General features: G+C 43.2%; 1 protein-coding gene across 1 annotated transcript in view; it reads right to left on the bottom strand.

Annotated features, from left to right (window-relative positions):
- Positions 1-298: 298 nt before the first annotated feature.
- The window catches only part of WWTR1 (WW domain containing transcription regulator 1), a 128,106-nt gene continuing 113,250 nt past the window's right edge, over positions 299-15,154 (bottom strand). The window contains exons 4-6 of the mRNA XM_038417750.2: positions 11,842-11,975; positions 10,784-10,896; positions 299-3,878 (exon numbers count right to left, since the gene is read on the bottom strand). Of these exons, the coding sequence (XP_038273678.1) occupies positions 3,694-3,878; positions 10,784-10,896; positions 11,842-11,975 (432 nt within the window). The 3' untranslated portion in view covers positions 299-3,693. The remainder of the gene's footprint in view (positions 3,879-10,783; positions 10,897-11,841; positions 11,976-15,154) is intronic.

Raw genomic sequence — 15,154 nt, 5'->3', positions numbered from 1 at the left:
GCATGAATAGTGGTGAGTTAGGAGGTGGTCTGGGGACAAATAAGTAGTGTACATCTGGGATGCATGTTGGATGTAGCATGGGTGGGTGCAACCAGGATATATATCATCTAATACCTACTCATAGCTATAAATAACCTGGACCATAATTCTGTATATTAAGTTTCTTTTGCTAAATGTTGGCCACTTAATCCAAAGGTAATCTCTTTCCACAGAACGCTTCTTTACTTTATTCCAAGTGGAGTTAATGCTCAGCAAGTTCTAAAATAAAAAAAATCATATGGAACAAAAATGCAGCCAAAAGCTTTAAATTCATTTATTTATTTTCTCTTGTATAAGATCAAAGAAATAAAAACCAGAACCAAACTCTGGGTACAATAGTTTGATCTGATTGATTCTGATGCATACCCTCTGTATGTAAAATAACCTAAATTAAAAACAACTGCTCACACATCATAACATACAATTAAAAAGTAAATAAAAAAGTTAAAGTACTAGCACATACATGGATGCAGTGTATTAAGAAACAGTTTGTTTCATCACCCATTTTCAAAAGACATTTTAAACCCTCCCAGCCCCCCGAAAACACCCCAGCATTTGTTTTGGTAGTCAACCCACCCTCCCCAAAAAGTTACATTCTAATAGTGTTATCAGAATACAAGTTGTAATTAACATCCTATTACTCCGTATCCGCAACATTTATGTATGTCACACTCAGTGATGGTCAACAGTACAACTCTCCCACTAGCATATTTACTGTATTGAGACAAGTAGACAGTGTGAATTCAGTAAAATAAATGTAATTTCACAAACTGAAATAATAGTGAAATATTGTAAAAAATTAAATTGTTTCAATAGAATTACAAATACATACACTTTTTGAATACTTATACTTCTATCACAGCCTGTTTTTAAAGTCAGAAAACTCCTTGAAAGGAGGACTTCACAACAAACAGGATAGTATAGGGGTTGGGGAGAGTGTTTGTGCATGTGATCCAGCACGTACTTTCTGTAGAAAAAAGAACATGTTATGGTGTAAAAAATTACTTTATCTTCACCATCATTTGGTTCAGAATGAAAAAAGGTTTGACCTAACTTACGGGCAGTTGCTTTACAGTAGCAATAATGTTTTACATTCCATTCAACTCTGCTGCTGTTTTATTATCACAGGAATATGAAAACAATTACAAAATTTAATGTTTCTGGGCCTTATTCTCTTCACTCACCCCTCCCGACCTACACCAGTATACATGTGGAGAAGCAGGCACCAGCTTTAGAATTCTGCTCTGTGGATCTTTGTTTTTTATGACCAAAAAAATACAATTAAAAACATTGACTTACTAGTAAATGCTTATATTAATTTTTCTAAACTTTAATTATAATAATGACTGAATCATGGCAGGGTTCAGATCCCCTGATGTAAATTGTACTATCAAGCCAGTGACTTCAATGGAGCTTGACTGATCATACAGCAGCTGAGGATTTGGCCTTAAAAAGTTTTACTATCAAAATCAGAAACCATAAATCCCAAATTCTCTGACTATATAAACCATTTGTGTAACTAAAAGAACAAAACCATAGGACCATCTGATTTTCATTTAAGTTTATAACCTGATACACTTTAAAAAAAGATTCAAGATAATACAGTAATAACGTTCAGCCCCATTCGGTCCTTTGTTTGATCAGAAAGATAATTTCTAATATCTTAAGGCTTAGTTCTAGCATAAGTGGAAAGAAAAAAAAAAGTAAAACAATGCCCATTCAGCAATATTCTGTGCAGACGCAACTCTGCCTCCTCATCCCGTGTTATATTAAAATATATATAAAACATATAAAAAGAACTAGTCTTCATAATAGAACTTCATTGGGTAGCTCTCTCCCCTCTCCTGCTTAAAAGACAAGACAGCTTCCATGCCACTGTGGTAACATGCAACCAAGCAGCTCTTCTCTCACAAGGAAGTTTCTTGTATTGGGTTCATGGTATGGTATTGTTTAAGTGAACACGGCTGTTTCTTCTTACATGTGTGTCCCTATCTGTAGCCATCCTTCCCTCTCAGGTACTGTTATTGTTTTCTGTTACATAATCATTCACCTTTCCAATCTAGTCCATATTTCTGCCACTTCATCTCTAACCCTTTCACCTGCCTCTTTCCCAACAAGATAGAAAAAATCTTTTAGTGTCCAATATTCTGGTGCATAGATAGGATCTTATGGATTAGACCTGACAAACAGACATTTAAACTGAGTGCTACATCTCTTGCTTTCCCCACATAAACTGGATCAAGCTCAGAGACTTGTATTAATGCCTTTCATAAACAGATACATTTTTTTTCAAAATAAAAAAGCTTAAATTCATAGATTATAAATAATAATAGCTCAAAATACTTAAGAATTTCAGGACTTCATTTGCATTTCAGGGAAACTTTGCATGCTTTGTGTCCTTGATGCTTTCTCAGCCCCAAGCATTTGAAAAAGAAACCTTTATAGGATATACAGTAGATATGAATATACAGGATAGTATGCCATGTGTCTTGTATACCAACTCTAGCAAGCAACAAGGATTAGGATTTTAGCAACTTTACCAGACATACAAGCACCTGCCTGGTTATCACTGATCTGATAAAGTGACCATCTGTTTACAAGTATTCAGTTAGCTGTACAGTTTCATTGATACTGTCAGTTAAAAACCACTACTACTGAAAACAGGAAGAAAAAGGCTTTTTTTTTTTTAAACTGCATATGGTATTGTCAAGTTGTGCTACTCTTTTCTGTACTGATTTTTAAGTGTATTTTTGCAGTTGTCAAAAATAGTTGCCACATATTTATTTAAAAAAATGCATTCATGTATTTAGTTATAAAATTGTAGTGCTTAATAAAATAAACATCAAAATCTAAGATGTATTTTTAAGAAATTACATTTATGACTTTTTTAAAGGCAGTAGTTAGTACCAGTCTGGTTATTTTACAATATTATTGTAGTGTAAAACTGTTACTGAACCACTCTGCTACTTTCAAATTGGAAGTATTTATCTGGAAGCTACACAGTAATATACTGAAAAATAAACTGCAATAGTACGGTTTGTGCCTTTGCAAATGTAAAATAAGGATTATTATGGTAGCTATGGAATCAGAATTATTCTGTATTCCATACTGCACAATCTTATTAATAATACAATGATTTTAAAGCTCAAAGCTCAAGTTAAATAGATAAAAAAGCATTTGGTACTATTGTCATAAATATAATTATAAAACTGCACTTGTGGTCTGATTCTGTGCAGGTTTTTTTTTTTAACCAAGCTGCCTATGTGTGGTCAGCATTTTTGGTTCATTAAGAGTCGTAATTTTAACTGAGAGCCCATGAGTTTAGTCATGGACACAGATCTTTCTCCCATATTCTGCCTATCTGTGATTCCCATCCCCCCAAAAAGAAACACTTCTATATGATCTGTAAAGGAATCACAGGTTACAGATGTGTAGAAGCAGTTCTTGAAAAACAGAAAGAAATATATATTTTATATTTAAATTACTGTCAATCAAATTCAGGCACAGGTTAAATTGACCATAAAGGTGATACAGCAAGTCATTAAGGCAGCAAGTATATATCTGAAGATTTTCAGATGCTCTACCTCTATTTCAAGAGAGAAAGGAAATGTTGGCTTGTATTAAGGGCTGAATCAGCATTGAGTGATTATTGGATTACAGCCAGGTGAGGAACGGCTCACTCTTGTTGAGAACGGACTCCACGTCATTGAGGATAGGGATCAGGTCTTCAGACTCTAAAGTCCCAAGATCTACATTTGTTCCTGGAAGACAGTCGAGGAAATCAGGGAAACGTGTCTGTTGTGAACTTACGTTCATGGGAGTCTGTGCCACAGTTTCACCTGTAAAAGAAAGAAGAATCATAGAGGCGCTGGCTCCCTTCTAAAAATGATTCTAAAAAAAAGCACACGCTGAAAATTGTAGGCACATGTCCACCCCACTTCCTGCAATCACCACATTACAGGTATCTTCTATAAACACTGCTGTCAAGCCTCTTTTGCTTACAGAAAAGCATATCCAGAGAAGGATTTCTCTTTTGTTGTGCTGTCAAAAGCACAAAAAAGTTCTTGTCAACAGTATTTGAATAATCAGCCTCTGTTCCCTCACTTAAGCAGTCAGTGAAATTCATCCCTGTGCAGAGAGCTAATGGAGTCAAATCCCACTTAAGCACTATGCTCTGGCTCTCTGCACAGGAGTGAATTTCATCCATAGCCCATAGTTTAAACTAAGGCTAATGACTGTTTTACAGGAACTTTCCTTTGCAATGTTATTACTCTATTTTTTGGCTCAATTAACAATAATGAACAGTAAAATCATTAAGGGCATGACTGCGTACTCACTGCACACCCAGAACTCCCACTGATTCCAAAGGTAGTCTTGAGTCCCATTGACTTCACTGACTTATTTCAGTAGCTGGAGAGAATTGGTGTTTCCTAATAATTTACTTTCATCTTTTAAACAATGTGAAGATAGTAATAAAAAAAATTCAATATCTAAATGAACTGTGCACATGTTTGGAAAGGAAATCCCAATGCAATGGCCCTTCTTGGGAGACTGTTCTCATGACACAACGAATTCCGACAAAACTAGACAACGCAGAAATTTGAAGAGCTAAAACCAATTCACCGAGGATTAGATTCTGCCAGGCTTACTCATGTGGGGTAGTACTTTATTCCCCGAAGAATTCCACTGACTTAGTGCAGTCACGTATTAGGCCAAATGAGTAAAGGAAGAATCTGGTCCTGAAACCCTGCAAATCAAACCTGGGCCAGATACATAGGAAATCCTTCCAAAACTCACTGGCTCACTTTTGGACTATATCTTCAATTTTCTATCAGGGGGATTCACACACAACTCTCCATGCTGACAGATGAAAAATAGGGCCCCTTATTGTGCTCCCTTTTTCAAGTTGTCACTGAAGAACTTGACCCTACACATTCCTTGCATGCCCCAAATTCCCACTGAAATCACTGATTGATGTAGCGCAAGATGCAGAACTGTGAGCTTGAATTGGGTGCTGTTTGTATGGGAGTCAGAATATTATGGCCCACATTGTAAATCACACCCATATATGAATAACAGCCCTGCAGCTAACCATACCAGTAATAAAGTGGAATCCTGAAATCACTAATACTGTTAACAGAAAAACTATAAGCAGAGTTCACTCTAACAACAACTACAATTTTTCATTTGCATGACCACGACCAAATACTGGGGGGGAGGGAGAGCTCAGTGGTTTGAGCATTGGCCTGCTAAACCCAGGGTTGTGAATTCAATCCTTGAGGGGGCCATTTAGGGATCTGGGGGAAAAATTGGGGATTGGTCCTGCTTTGAGCAGGGGGTTGGACTAGATGACCTCCTGAGGTCCCTTCCAACCCTGATATTCTATGACCAGGGAAACAATAAGCAGATTTTATTCTTCAATATAAATAGAGTTTTACTATATCAGATTCCACTGTAAGCAGTTGAGTGGTATATGCTTGCTGGAAGTTATTTATATTGTGATAGCTCTCACAGGCCTCAATCATGGATTAGGGCCCATTGTGCTAAGTACTGTAGAAGTGCAGCACTGTACTATGTTATATTAACTTTTCAACAGTCCTACATACATTGAGGTCTTTCAAAGCCACCTAGAAGATCTGGTTGACAATTTTAAACTCTCACCCTTAGCATCCAATTCATCATTCCTTGCATACCTCTGCCTTGGTCTACACTAGGAGTTGAGGTCGAATTTAGCAGTGTTAAATCGATTTAACACTGCACCCGTCCACACGACTAAGCCCTTTTTTTCAACTTAAAGGGCTTTTAAAATCGATTTCCTTACTCCACCCCCGACAAGGGGATTAGTACTGAAATCAGCCTTGCCGGGTCGAATTTGGGGTACTGTGGACACAATTAGACAGTATTGGCCTCCAGGAGCTATCCCAGAGTGCTCCATTGTGACCGTTCTGGACAGCACTCTCAACTCAGATGCACTGGCCAGGTAGACAGGAAAAGGCGCACAAACTTTTTAATTTCAATTTCCTGTTTGGCCAGTGTGGCAAGCTGCAGGTGAGTGCAGAGCTCATCAGCAGAGGTGACCATGATGGAGTCCCAGAATTGCAAAAGAGCTCCAGCATGGACCGAACGGGAGGTACGGGATCTGATCGCTGTATGGGGAGAGGAATCCGGGCTATCAGAACTATGTTCCAGTTTTCAAAATGCCAAAACATTTGTCAAAATCTCCCAGGGCATGAAGGACAGAGGCCATAACAGGGATCCGAAGCAGTGACGCATGAAACTTAAGGAGCTGAGGCAAGCCTACCAGAAAACCAGAGAGGCAAACGGCCGAGTCCAAAAACGCGTCAGAGTCCAAAACATGCCGCTTCTATGATGAGCTGCATGCCATTTTAGGGGGTTCAGCCACCGCTACCCCAGCTGTGTTGTTTGACTCCTTCAGTGGAGATGGAGGCAACACGGAAACAGGTTTTGGGGAGGAGGAAGATGATGATGATGAAGTTGTAGATAGCTCACAGCAAGCAAGCGGAGAAACCGGTTTTCCTGACAGCCAGGAACTGTTTCTCTCCCTGGACCTGAAGCCAGTACCCCCCGAACTCACCCAAGGCTGCCTCCCGGACCCGCCAGGCGGAGAAGGGACCTCTGGTGAGCACACCTTTTAAAATACTATACATAGTTTAAAAGCAAACATGTTTAATGATTAATTTGCCCTGGCATTTGCGATTCTCCTGGATGTAATCCCAAAGACTTTGCAAAAGGCTTCTGGGGAGGGCAGCCTTATTCCGTCCACCATGGTAGGACACTTTACCACTCCAGGCCAATAGCACATACTTGGGAATCATTGTAGAACAAAGCATTGCAGTGTATGTTTGCTGGCGTTCAAATAACATCTGTTCTTTATCTCACTGTGTTATCCTCAGGAGAGTGGTATCATTCATGGTCACCTGGTTGAAATAGGGTGCTTTTCTTAAGGGGACATTCAGAGGTGCCCCTTCCTGCTGGGCTGTTTGCCTGTAGCTGAACAGAAATGTTCCCTGCTGTTAGCCACGGGGAGGGGAGAGGGATGGGGGCTAGCCATGTGGTGGGGGGAGGCAAAATGCGACCTTGGAACGAAAGCACATGTGCTATGTATGTAATGTTAACAGCAAGGTTTACCATGAAAGAGTGAACCCATTGGTTCTATAAAATGTGTCTTTTTAAATACCACTGTCCCTTTTCTTTTCTCCACCAGCTACATGTGTTTCAAGGATCACAGGATCTTCTCCTTCCCAGAGGCTAGTGAAGATCAGAAGGCAAAAAAAATGCACTCGTGATGAAATGTTCTCTGAGCTCATGCCGTCCTCCCACACTGACAGAGCACAGAAGAATGCGTGGAGGCAGACAAAGTCAGAGTGCAGGAAAGCACAAAATGACTGGGAGGAGAGGTTGGGGACTGAAGAGAGTAAGTGGCGGGCTGAAGAGAGGGCTGAAGCTGAAAGGTGGCGGCAGCGTGATGAGAGGAGGCAGGATTCAATGCTGAGGCTGCTGGAGGATCAAACTAATATGCTCCAGCATATGGTTGAGCTGCAGGAAAGGCAGCTGGAGCACAGACCGCCGCTAAAGCCCCTGTGTAACCAACCACCCTCCTCCCCAAGTTCCATAGCCTCTTCACCCAGATGCCCAAGAACACGGGGGGGGGGGGGCCCTCCGGCCACCCAGCCACTCCACCCCAGAGGATTGCCCAAGCAACAGAAGGCTGGCATTCAATAAGTTTTAAAGTTTTAAACTTTTCAAGTGCTGTGTGGCCTTGTCCTTCCCTCCTCCACCACCCCTCCTGGTGCTTCTCTCCTCCACCACCCCTCCCCGGCTACCTTGGCAGTTATCTCCCTATTTGTGTGATGAATTAATAAAGAATGCATGAATGTGAAACAACAATGACTTTATTGCCTCTCCAAGCGGTGATGGAAGAGAGGAGAGGAGGGTGGGTAGCTTACAGAGAAGTAGAGTGAACCAAGGGGCGGGGGGTTTCATCAAGGAGAAACAAAGTGAACTTTCATACCGTAGCCTGGCCAGTCATGAAACTGGTTTTCAAAGCTTCTCTGATGTGCACCGTTCCCTCCTGCGCTTTTCTAACCGCCCTGGTGTCTGGCTGTGCGTAACCAGCAGCCAGGCGATTTGCCTCAACCTCCCACCCCGCCATAAACATCTCCCACTTACTTTCACAGATTTTGTGGAGCGCACAGCAAGCAGTAATAACAGTGGGAATACTGGTTTTGCTGAGGTCTAACCGAGTCAGTAAACTGCGCCAGTGCGCTTTTAAACGTCCAAATGCACATTCTACCACCATTCTGCACTTGCTCAGCCTGTAGTTGAACAGCTCCTGACTACTGTCAAGGCTGCCTGTGTATGGCTTCATGAGCCATGGCATTAAGGGATAGGCTGGGTCCCCAAGGATAACTATAGGCATTTCAACATCCCCAAGGGTTATTTTCTGGTCTGGGAAGAAAGTCCCTTCCTGCAGCTTTTGAAACAGACCAGAGTTCCTGAAGATGCGAGTGTCATGTACCTTTCCCGGCCATCCCACATTGATGTTGGTGAAACGTCCCTTGTGACCAACCAGTGCTTGGAGCACTATTGAAAAGTACCCCTTGCGGTTTATGTACTCGCTGGCTTGGTGCTCCGGTGCCAAGATAGGGATATGGGTTCCGTTTATGGCCCCACCACAGTTAGGGAATCCCATTGCAGCAAAGCCATCCACTATGACCTGCAAATTTCCCAGGGTCACTACTCTTGATATCAGCAGTTTAAAAGACAGTGCAGTGCTGGTAGGACTGAATCGCCATGAAACGAAACTTAAAAGGGAAATTACTTGGCTGAATCACTCCCATGTTTGCCCAGGTGCCCGCAACTTCATCGAGGTCGGTTAAAAGAACACCCTGAACTATGTTGACGATGGCTACCAGTCATACTGCATTGTCTGCTGCCAAAAGGCAATAAACTGTTGCTGTGTAGCAATGCAGTACCGCGTCTGCCAGCACCCAGGAGACATACCCAGGAGACAGTTAGCTGAGCGGGCTCCATGCTTGCCGTGGTATGGAGTCTGCACAGGTAACTCAAGAAAAAAGGCGCAAAACGATTGTCTGCCCTTGCTTTCACGGAGGGAGGGAGGAAGGGGGCTTGACGATATGTACCCAGAACCACCTGCAACAATGTTTTAGCCCCATCCGGCACTGGGATTTCTACCCAGAATTCAAATGGGTGGTGGAGACTGCGGGAACTGTGGGATAGCTACCCACAGTGCAATGCTCTGGAAGTTGATGGTTGTCTCGGTACTGTGGACACACTCCGCCGGCACATGCACTTAGAGCATTTGTGTGGGGACACACACAATTGACTGTATAAAAACGCTTTCTACAAAACCTACTTCTATAAATTCGACCTAATTTCGTAGTGTAGACATACCCTCTGAGTGTATTGGGAGGGCAAGGAATGCAGGGCTGGGCTCTCAATTGGTAGTTCATGCTTCAACTATATCTTAAAGCATCTTTTTATTAGTTAGGCTACGATTTTATCACAGAGGTTGTGGAAGCCAGCGAAGGCACTGAGCACCCTGCAGGCAGCTGGGAGCTGCAAGGTACCACTGCCACCTGGGGCAACCAGGAGCCACACGGTACCACTGCTACCCAAGGCAGTGGGTCCCCCCGAGCTCCAAGGTGGCAGGAGTACGCCGCAGCTACCAGTTGTCACAGGTCGTGGGAGACCCTGCAGCTCCCGGTCACCACGGGCAACTGGGAGACCCTGCAGCTTCTCAGGCAAGGGGTGCTGAAGGGCTCCCAGTGGCTGCAGTCAAGGGGAGACTCCAGACTCCTGGCTGCCCCCCACAGCTGCGGAGGGGGGGTACCCTGGAGCTCTGAGACCCCATGGGTGGTGGAACTCTCAGCCAGGCCCCTGGAGCTGCCCAGCAGCTCCCCATTTTCTGATGGATATTTTTAGTAAACGTCAGGGATGGGTCACGGGCTTCTGTGAATTTTTCTTTATTGCCCATGACGTTTACTAAAAATATCCATGAAAAAATCTTAGCCTTATTTATTAGTACTGGGTGAAATCAAGGCCTCAGTGAAGTCAGCGGCAAAAGATCTCTTCATTTCAATTATGGATGTAAATAGCAGTTAAAAAAAGTAACCGTGTAACCGATGAACATTTTATTCGTTACAAAGTTAAACATTTAACCAGGTAACTAGCAGCACACCCATGTTTTACGTGGGACCCCACTGCTGGCCCCCATGCCCTGGGTCCCAGCGGCCAGCCCCAGGCCTGGGACTCCACTGCCGGCTGGATGCCCAGGATCTCTCCTGGCTGCCACCCCCAGGGCGGCAGCGGAGTCCTGGGCTCCAGCCGGCAGTGGAGTTTAATCATTAACCATTAACCGAAACCGATAAGACTGATGCTTATCGGTTAACCAGTTAACCGGTTAATCTTTTACATCTCTAATTTCAGTAGGAGGAGGCTTTCATGCATTATAAGTTAAGGGTTCCAGTAGAGACAATACTTTTCATAGGCCCCATCCTGTGAAGTGCTGAGCACCTTTAACAAATGCTGGCATAAATGTGAGCGAAGGCACTGAGCACCTTGCAGGAGGGGGCCCCGTAGCCTGTCTATTCCTATATGTGGAAGGACGAGAGATTATTACTCATTTCACACAATTAGAAATTTGGTTATAAAACACAATTTATGAAATTTTAAACAAAATAAGCACATTCCTTGTTCCTACCTGTGTCCATCTCATCTACATTGCTGAGGAAATCTTCAGGTGTTGTTGGTATACTGTAGCATCCTAAGCCTAGGCCACTGTCTGTGCTCTGTTCCCTGGAATGGTATGGCCCACTATGAATTGAAACATGAAGAAGCCTCAGTAAAGATATTCTTGTCAGAAATAATCCCTGAGGGTGGTGGTTGAGAAAAGGAGAACAATAGTCCAAACACTAGACTTAAATACTTTGTTAGATGGGCACCATGTGTGGTCATTTGCACTCGTCCACAATAACAGAGAACCAGGCCCAACGTAGCTATCTCAGAAACTGCCAGGTAGGCATTTTCAGAGCAGTGCATAGGATTTGTGCACTGTCTTCCCCATACCATTTTGTAAATATTTGCCCTGATATTTAGTCTGGCCTCCAGCACTGCAGAGACAATTTTGTTTCTGCAACTGCACCCATTTGGAGATTTAAACACATGACTTGTGAATGTAGTTAGGCTTTTACATGGGTGTATCCGTACACATGAAACTAAGCCAACAATTGGAGGCCATTTTTGTAAAGTTTAGAGCCAAATATCTAGTGGTTGCTGTAGAACCAGTTTTTATCTTGGAGGGAAAAAAAACAAAAACTTTCTCTAGATATAAAAATTGCATTCCAATAGTTCTGCAGTCTAAAAGAATATAATCTACCTGTAATACTGTCTCTAACATACACTTACAGTATTACCCACCCAGCTATGATCCCCTCTATCTTATTCTTGGCTTTTTTTTTTTTTTAAGGTCCTCTTCTATCATCTGAAGCATAAACAAAGTTTTCATCTAATCTGGTCTCTCTCACTGGACAGTATTACTGTCCATATAATTTTCATTAAATAAATGTCTGAATAGTTAAGACGTGGCCAGTTCCTTCTTGAGACAACACCTCTAAGTTTTCAGAGTTGCACTAGAATTTTGCCAATCCTTATAAAACTTTGGGAATTTAGGGGTTTGCTTGGGAAATGCATCTGCAAATCAATCTGTGCCACAGATAAAACAACAGAACCAAACAGTTGATGAAGAGGACATTAACTTGCCTGTTCAGGAAAGGATCCGATCCATTATTTGTAATAGTCCTCATGTCTTGTGTCATGGCAGGTGTGGTCACAGCAGTCTGAACTGGGGCCATAGTCTCTGATTCCATGGGAAGTTGTCTGCATAATGCAGCTTCCTAAATAAAAGTTTATAAGAGAGTAAGAAAAAAGAGAAAGTTACTCAAACATCTCAGAAACATGGCAGCAAAGTGCCCTTACATCTGAAATACCCATTCTAATAAGAAGTGAGTCTATAATTCAATTGTTTTTACTTGGGAACTTGATTCCAAACACTATAATTCTGATTGCTGATTTAAGAAGTCACATACTGGCTACAGGGGCAGATATTCTCCAAAGCTACAGCCCATGACTAGGTCTTCACTGCAAAGTTAACTACACTGGAGTTGGCCCATATCAAGTGAGCACTCATGCTGCAAAATAACACAGAGCTGCCCCCAGCAACTGAATTACTGCACAGCAATTGCATTAGCACCACAGAGTGACTGTGCTAGCAGCTGACAAAGCTGTACAATCTTGAACTGTATCCTACGTACTCCCCAATGAGCCAATCAACTCGAGTTAAAAACGTGACCACATTCAAATTAAGGAGTTTTGTGTGTCGACAGGCCATGAGTTAGGAGCCATGCCCCACTTATAACTCGAGTTAACTCTATATTGAAGCCAAGCCCTTTAAAGAATTAAGGCATGACTCAAAGTGGCAATTATAAAACTTTTTAAGAACTAGATTCTGATCTCACATTTGTTTTATAGCAGTGTAATTCCATTGATTTAATGGAATTATTCCTGATTTATTCTGGTATAAAAGAGATCAGAGTCAGGGGCTAAAAATAGACTGTCAACTACTAGACAGACTAATTTATTAGATCTTATAACAGAGCCATCTGGATGAGTAACAGAGTAGCTAAAACATTATCCAGGAATCAGGAATTTGATCCAACAATCTTTTGGGTGAACTGCCCATGTTGTTAATGATCTGTTTCATGTACATTGTACAGAAGATGATAAATCAGTAATTAGAGCTGAAGCAAACATTTGAAACTTGTTTCTCAACTCTCTTTTTAAAAGACAAATCCAGAGAAACAACCTTGTAACTGGTTTCAGAGTAGCAGCTGTGTTAGTCTGTATTCGCAAAAAGAAAAGGAGTACTTGTGGCACCTTAGAGACTAACAAATTTATTTGAGCATAAGCTTTCGTGAGCTACACGAAAGCTTATGCTCAAATTTATTAGTCTCTAAGGTGCCACAAGTACTCCTACCCTTGTAACTGTATTTCTGTGGAACAACAGTGACATCTAATGGCAAAATGGACTATTACATAGGGTGTATTATTCCCTAGGGATGGCTAAAAGGAATACGTCTCCTATTCAGAGGTGTAAGAATCAATAAAGCCATATCAGTTATTCACTTCAATTACTAATTTAAAAAAAAATGAATTAAAGGAGCAGTTTCTATAAACCCTGGTAGAAAAATCTTTCTCCACTCAATCATTTTCAGCCACTTTAATAGGAAAATATTTACCTTCAATATGACTGTAACTGTTCCTACTGCTACAGTTTTGAAATTAGATTAGTAAAGAAGACTTTATGAAAAGCTAAAATTAAGATTGTCTCAACTAATACCATAAGCATGATGTAACAGAATATTCAGAGCTTCTTTGCCCTAGGACTGGGGTGGGCAAATTTTTTGGCCCGGGGCCACATCTGGGTACAGAAATAGTATGGCAGGCCATGAATGCTCATGAAATTGTCGGTTGGGGTGAGGGCTCTGGCTGGGGGTGCGGGCTCTGGCTGAGGGTGCAGGCTCTTGGGTGGGGCCATAAATGAGGAGTTCAGGATGCAGGAGGGGGCTCCAAGCTGGGACAGGGAGTTGGGGTGCAGGGGGGCAGGTGAGGGCTCTGGCTAGTGGTACGGACTCTGGGGTGGGGCTGAGGAAGAGGGGTTGGGGGTGCAGGAGGGTGCTCTGGGCTGGGATCAAGGGGTTCGGAGGGCGGGAGGGGGATCAGGGCTGGGGCAGAGGATTGGGGTGCTAGAGCGGGGCAGGGGCAGGCTTCAGGCAGCGCTTACCTCAAGCTGCTCCTGGAAGCAGCGGCATGTCCCTCATAGAATCATAGAATCATAGAATATCAGGGTTGGAAGGGACCCCAGAAGGTCATCTAGTCCAACCCCCTGCTCAAAGCAGGACCAAGTCCCAGTTAAATCATCCCAGCCAGGGCTTTGTCAAGCCTGACCTTAAAAACCTCTAAGGAAGGAGATTCTACCACCTCCCTAGGTAACGCATTCCAGTGTTTCACCACCCTCTTAGTGAAAAAGTTTTTCCTAATATCCAATCTAAACCTCCCCCATTGCAACTTGAGACCATTACTCCTCGTTCTGTCATCTGCTACCATTGAGAACAGTCTAGAGCCATCCTCTTTGAAACCCCCTTTCAGGTAGTTGAAAGCAGCTATCAAATCCCCCCTCATTCTTCTCTTCTGCAGACTAAACAATCCCAGCTCCCTCAGCCTCTCCTCATAAGTCATGTGCTCTAGACCCCTAATCATTTTCGTTGCCCTTCGTTGTACTCTTTCCAATTTATCCACATCCTTCCTGTAGTGTGGGGCCCAAAACTGGACACAGTACTCCAGATGAGGCCTCACCAGTGTCGAATAGAGGGGAACGATCACGTCCCTCGATCTGCTCGCTATGCCCCTACTTATACATCCCAAAATGCCATTGGCCTTCTTGGCAACAAGGGCACACTGCTGACTCATATCCAGCTTCTCGTCCACTGTCACCCCTAGGTCCTTTTCCGCAGAACTGCTGCCGAGCCATTCGGTCCCTAGTCTGTAGCGGTGCATTGGATTCTTCCATCCTAAGTGCAGGACCCTGCACTTATCCTTATTGAACCTCATTAGATTTCTTTTGGCCCAATCCTCCAATTTGTCTAGGTCCTTCTGTAAGGTCCTCCTCCAGCTCTACGCAGAGCCGCAGCCAGGAGGCTCGGCGTGCCGCCCCTGCAGCTCCCATTGGCCATGGTTCCCTGCCAATGGGAGCTGAGGGGGAGACGCTTGGGGTGGGGGCAGCATGTGGAGCCCCATGGCTGACCCTACGCATAGGAGCCAGAGGGGGGAAATGCCACTGCTTCCGGAAGCCGCGCAGAGCCACAACATGTGCAAAGCAGGGCAAGCCCTGGACCCTGCTCCCTGGCCAATGGGAGCTCAAGGGGCGGATTAAAATGTTTGAACGGCCGGATGTGGCCCATGGGCCATACTTTGCCCACCCATGCCCTAAGGACAACTAACAACCCTTCTTTACTAG

The sequence above is a fragment of the Dermochelys coriacea genome, chromosome 9, assembly GCF_009764565.3.
Source record: "Dermochelys coriacea isolate rDerCor1 chromosome 9, rDerCor1.pri.v4, whole genome shotgun sequence".
NCBI lineage: Eukaryota > Metazoa > Chordata > Testudines > Dermochelyidae > Dermochelys > Dermochelys coriacea.
This window is presented reverse-complemented; position numbering and strand designations above follow the sequence as displayed.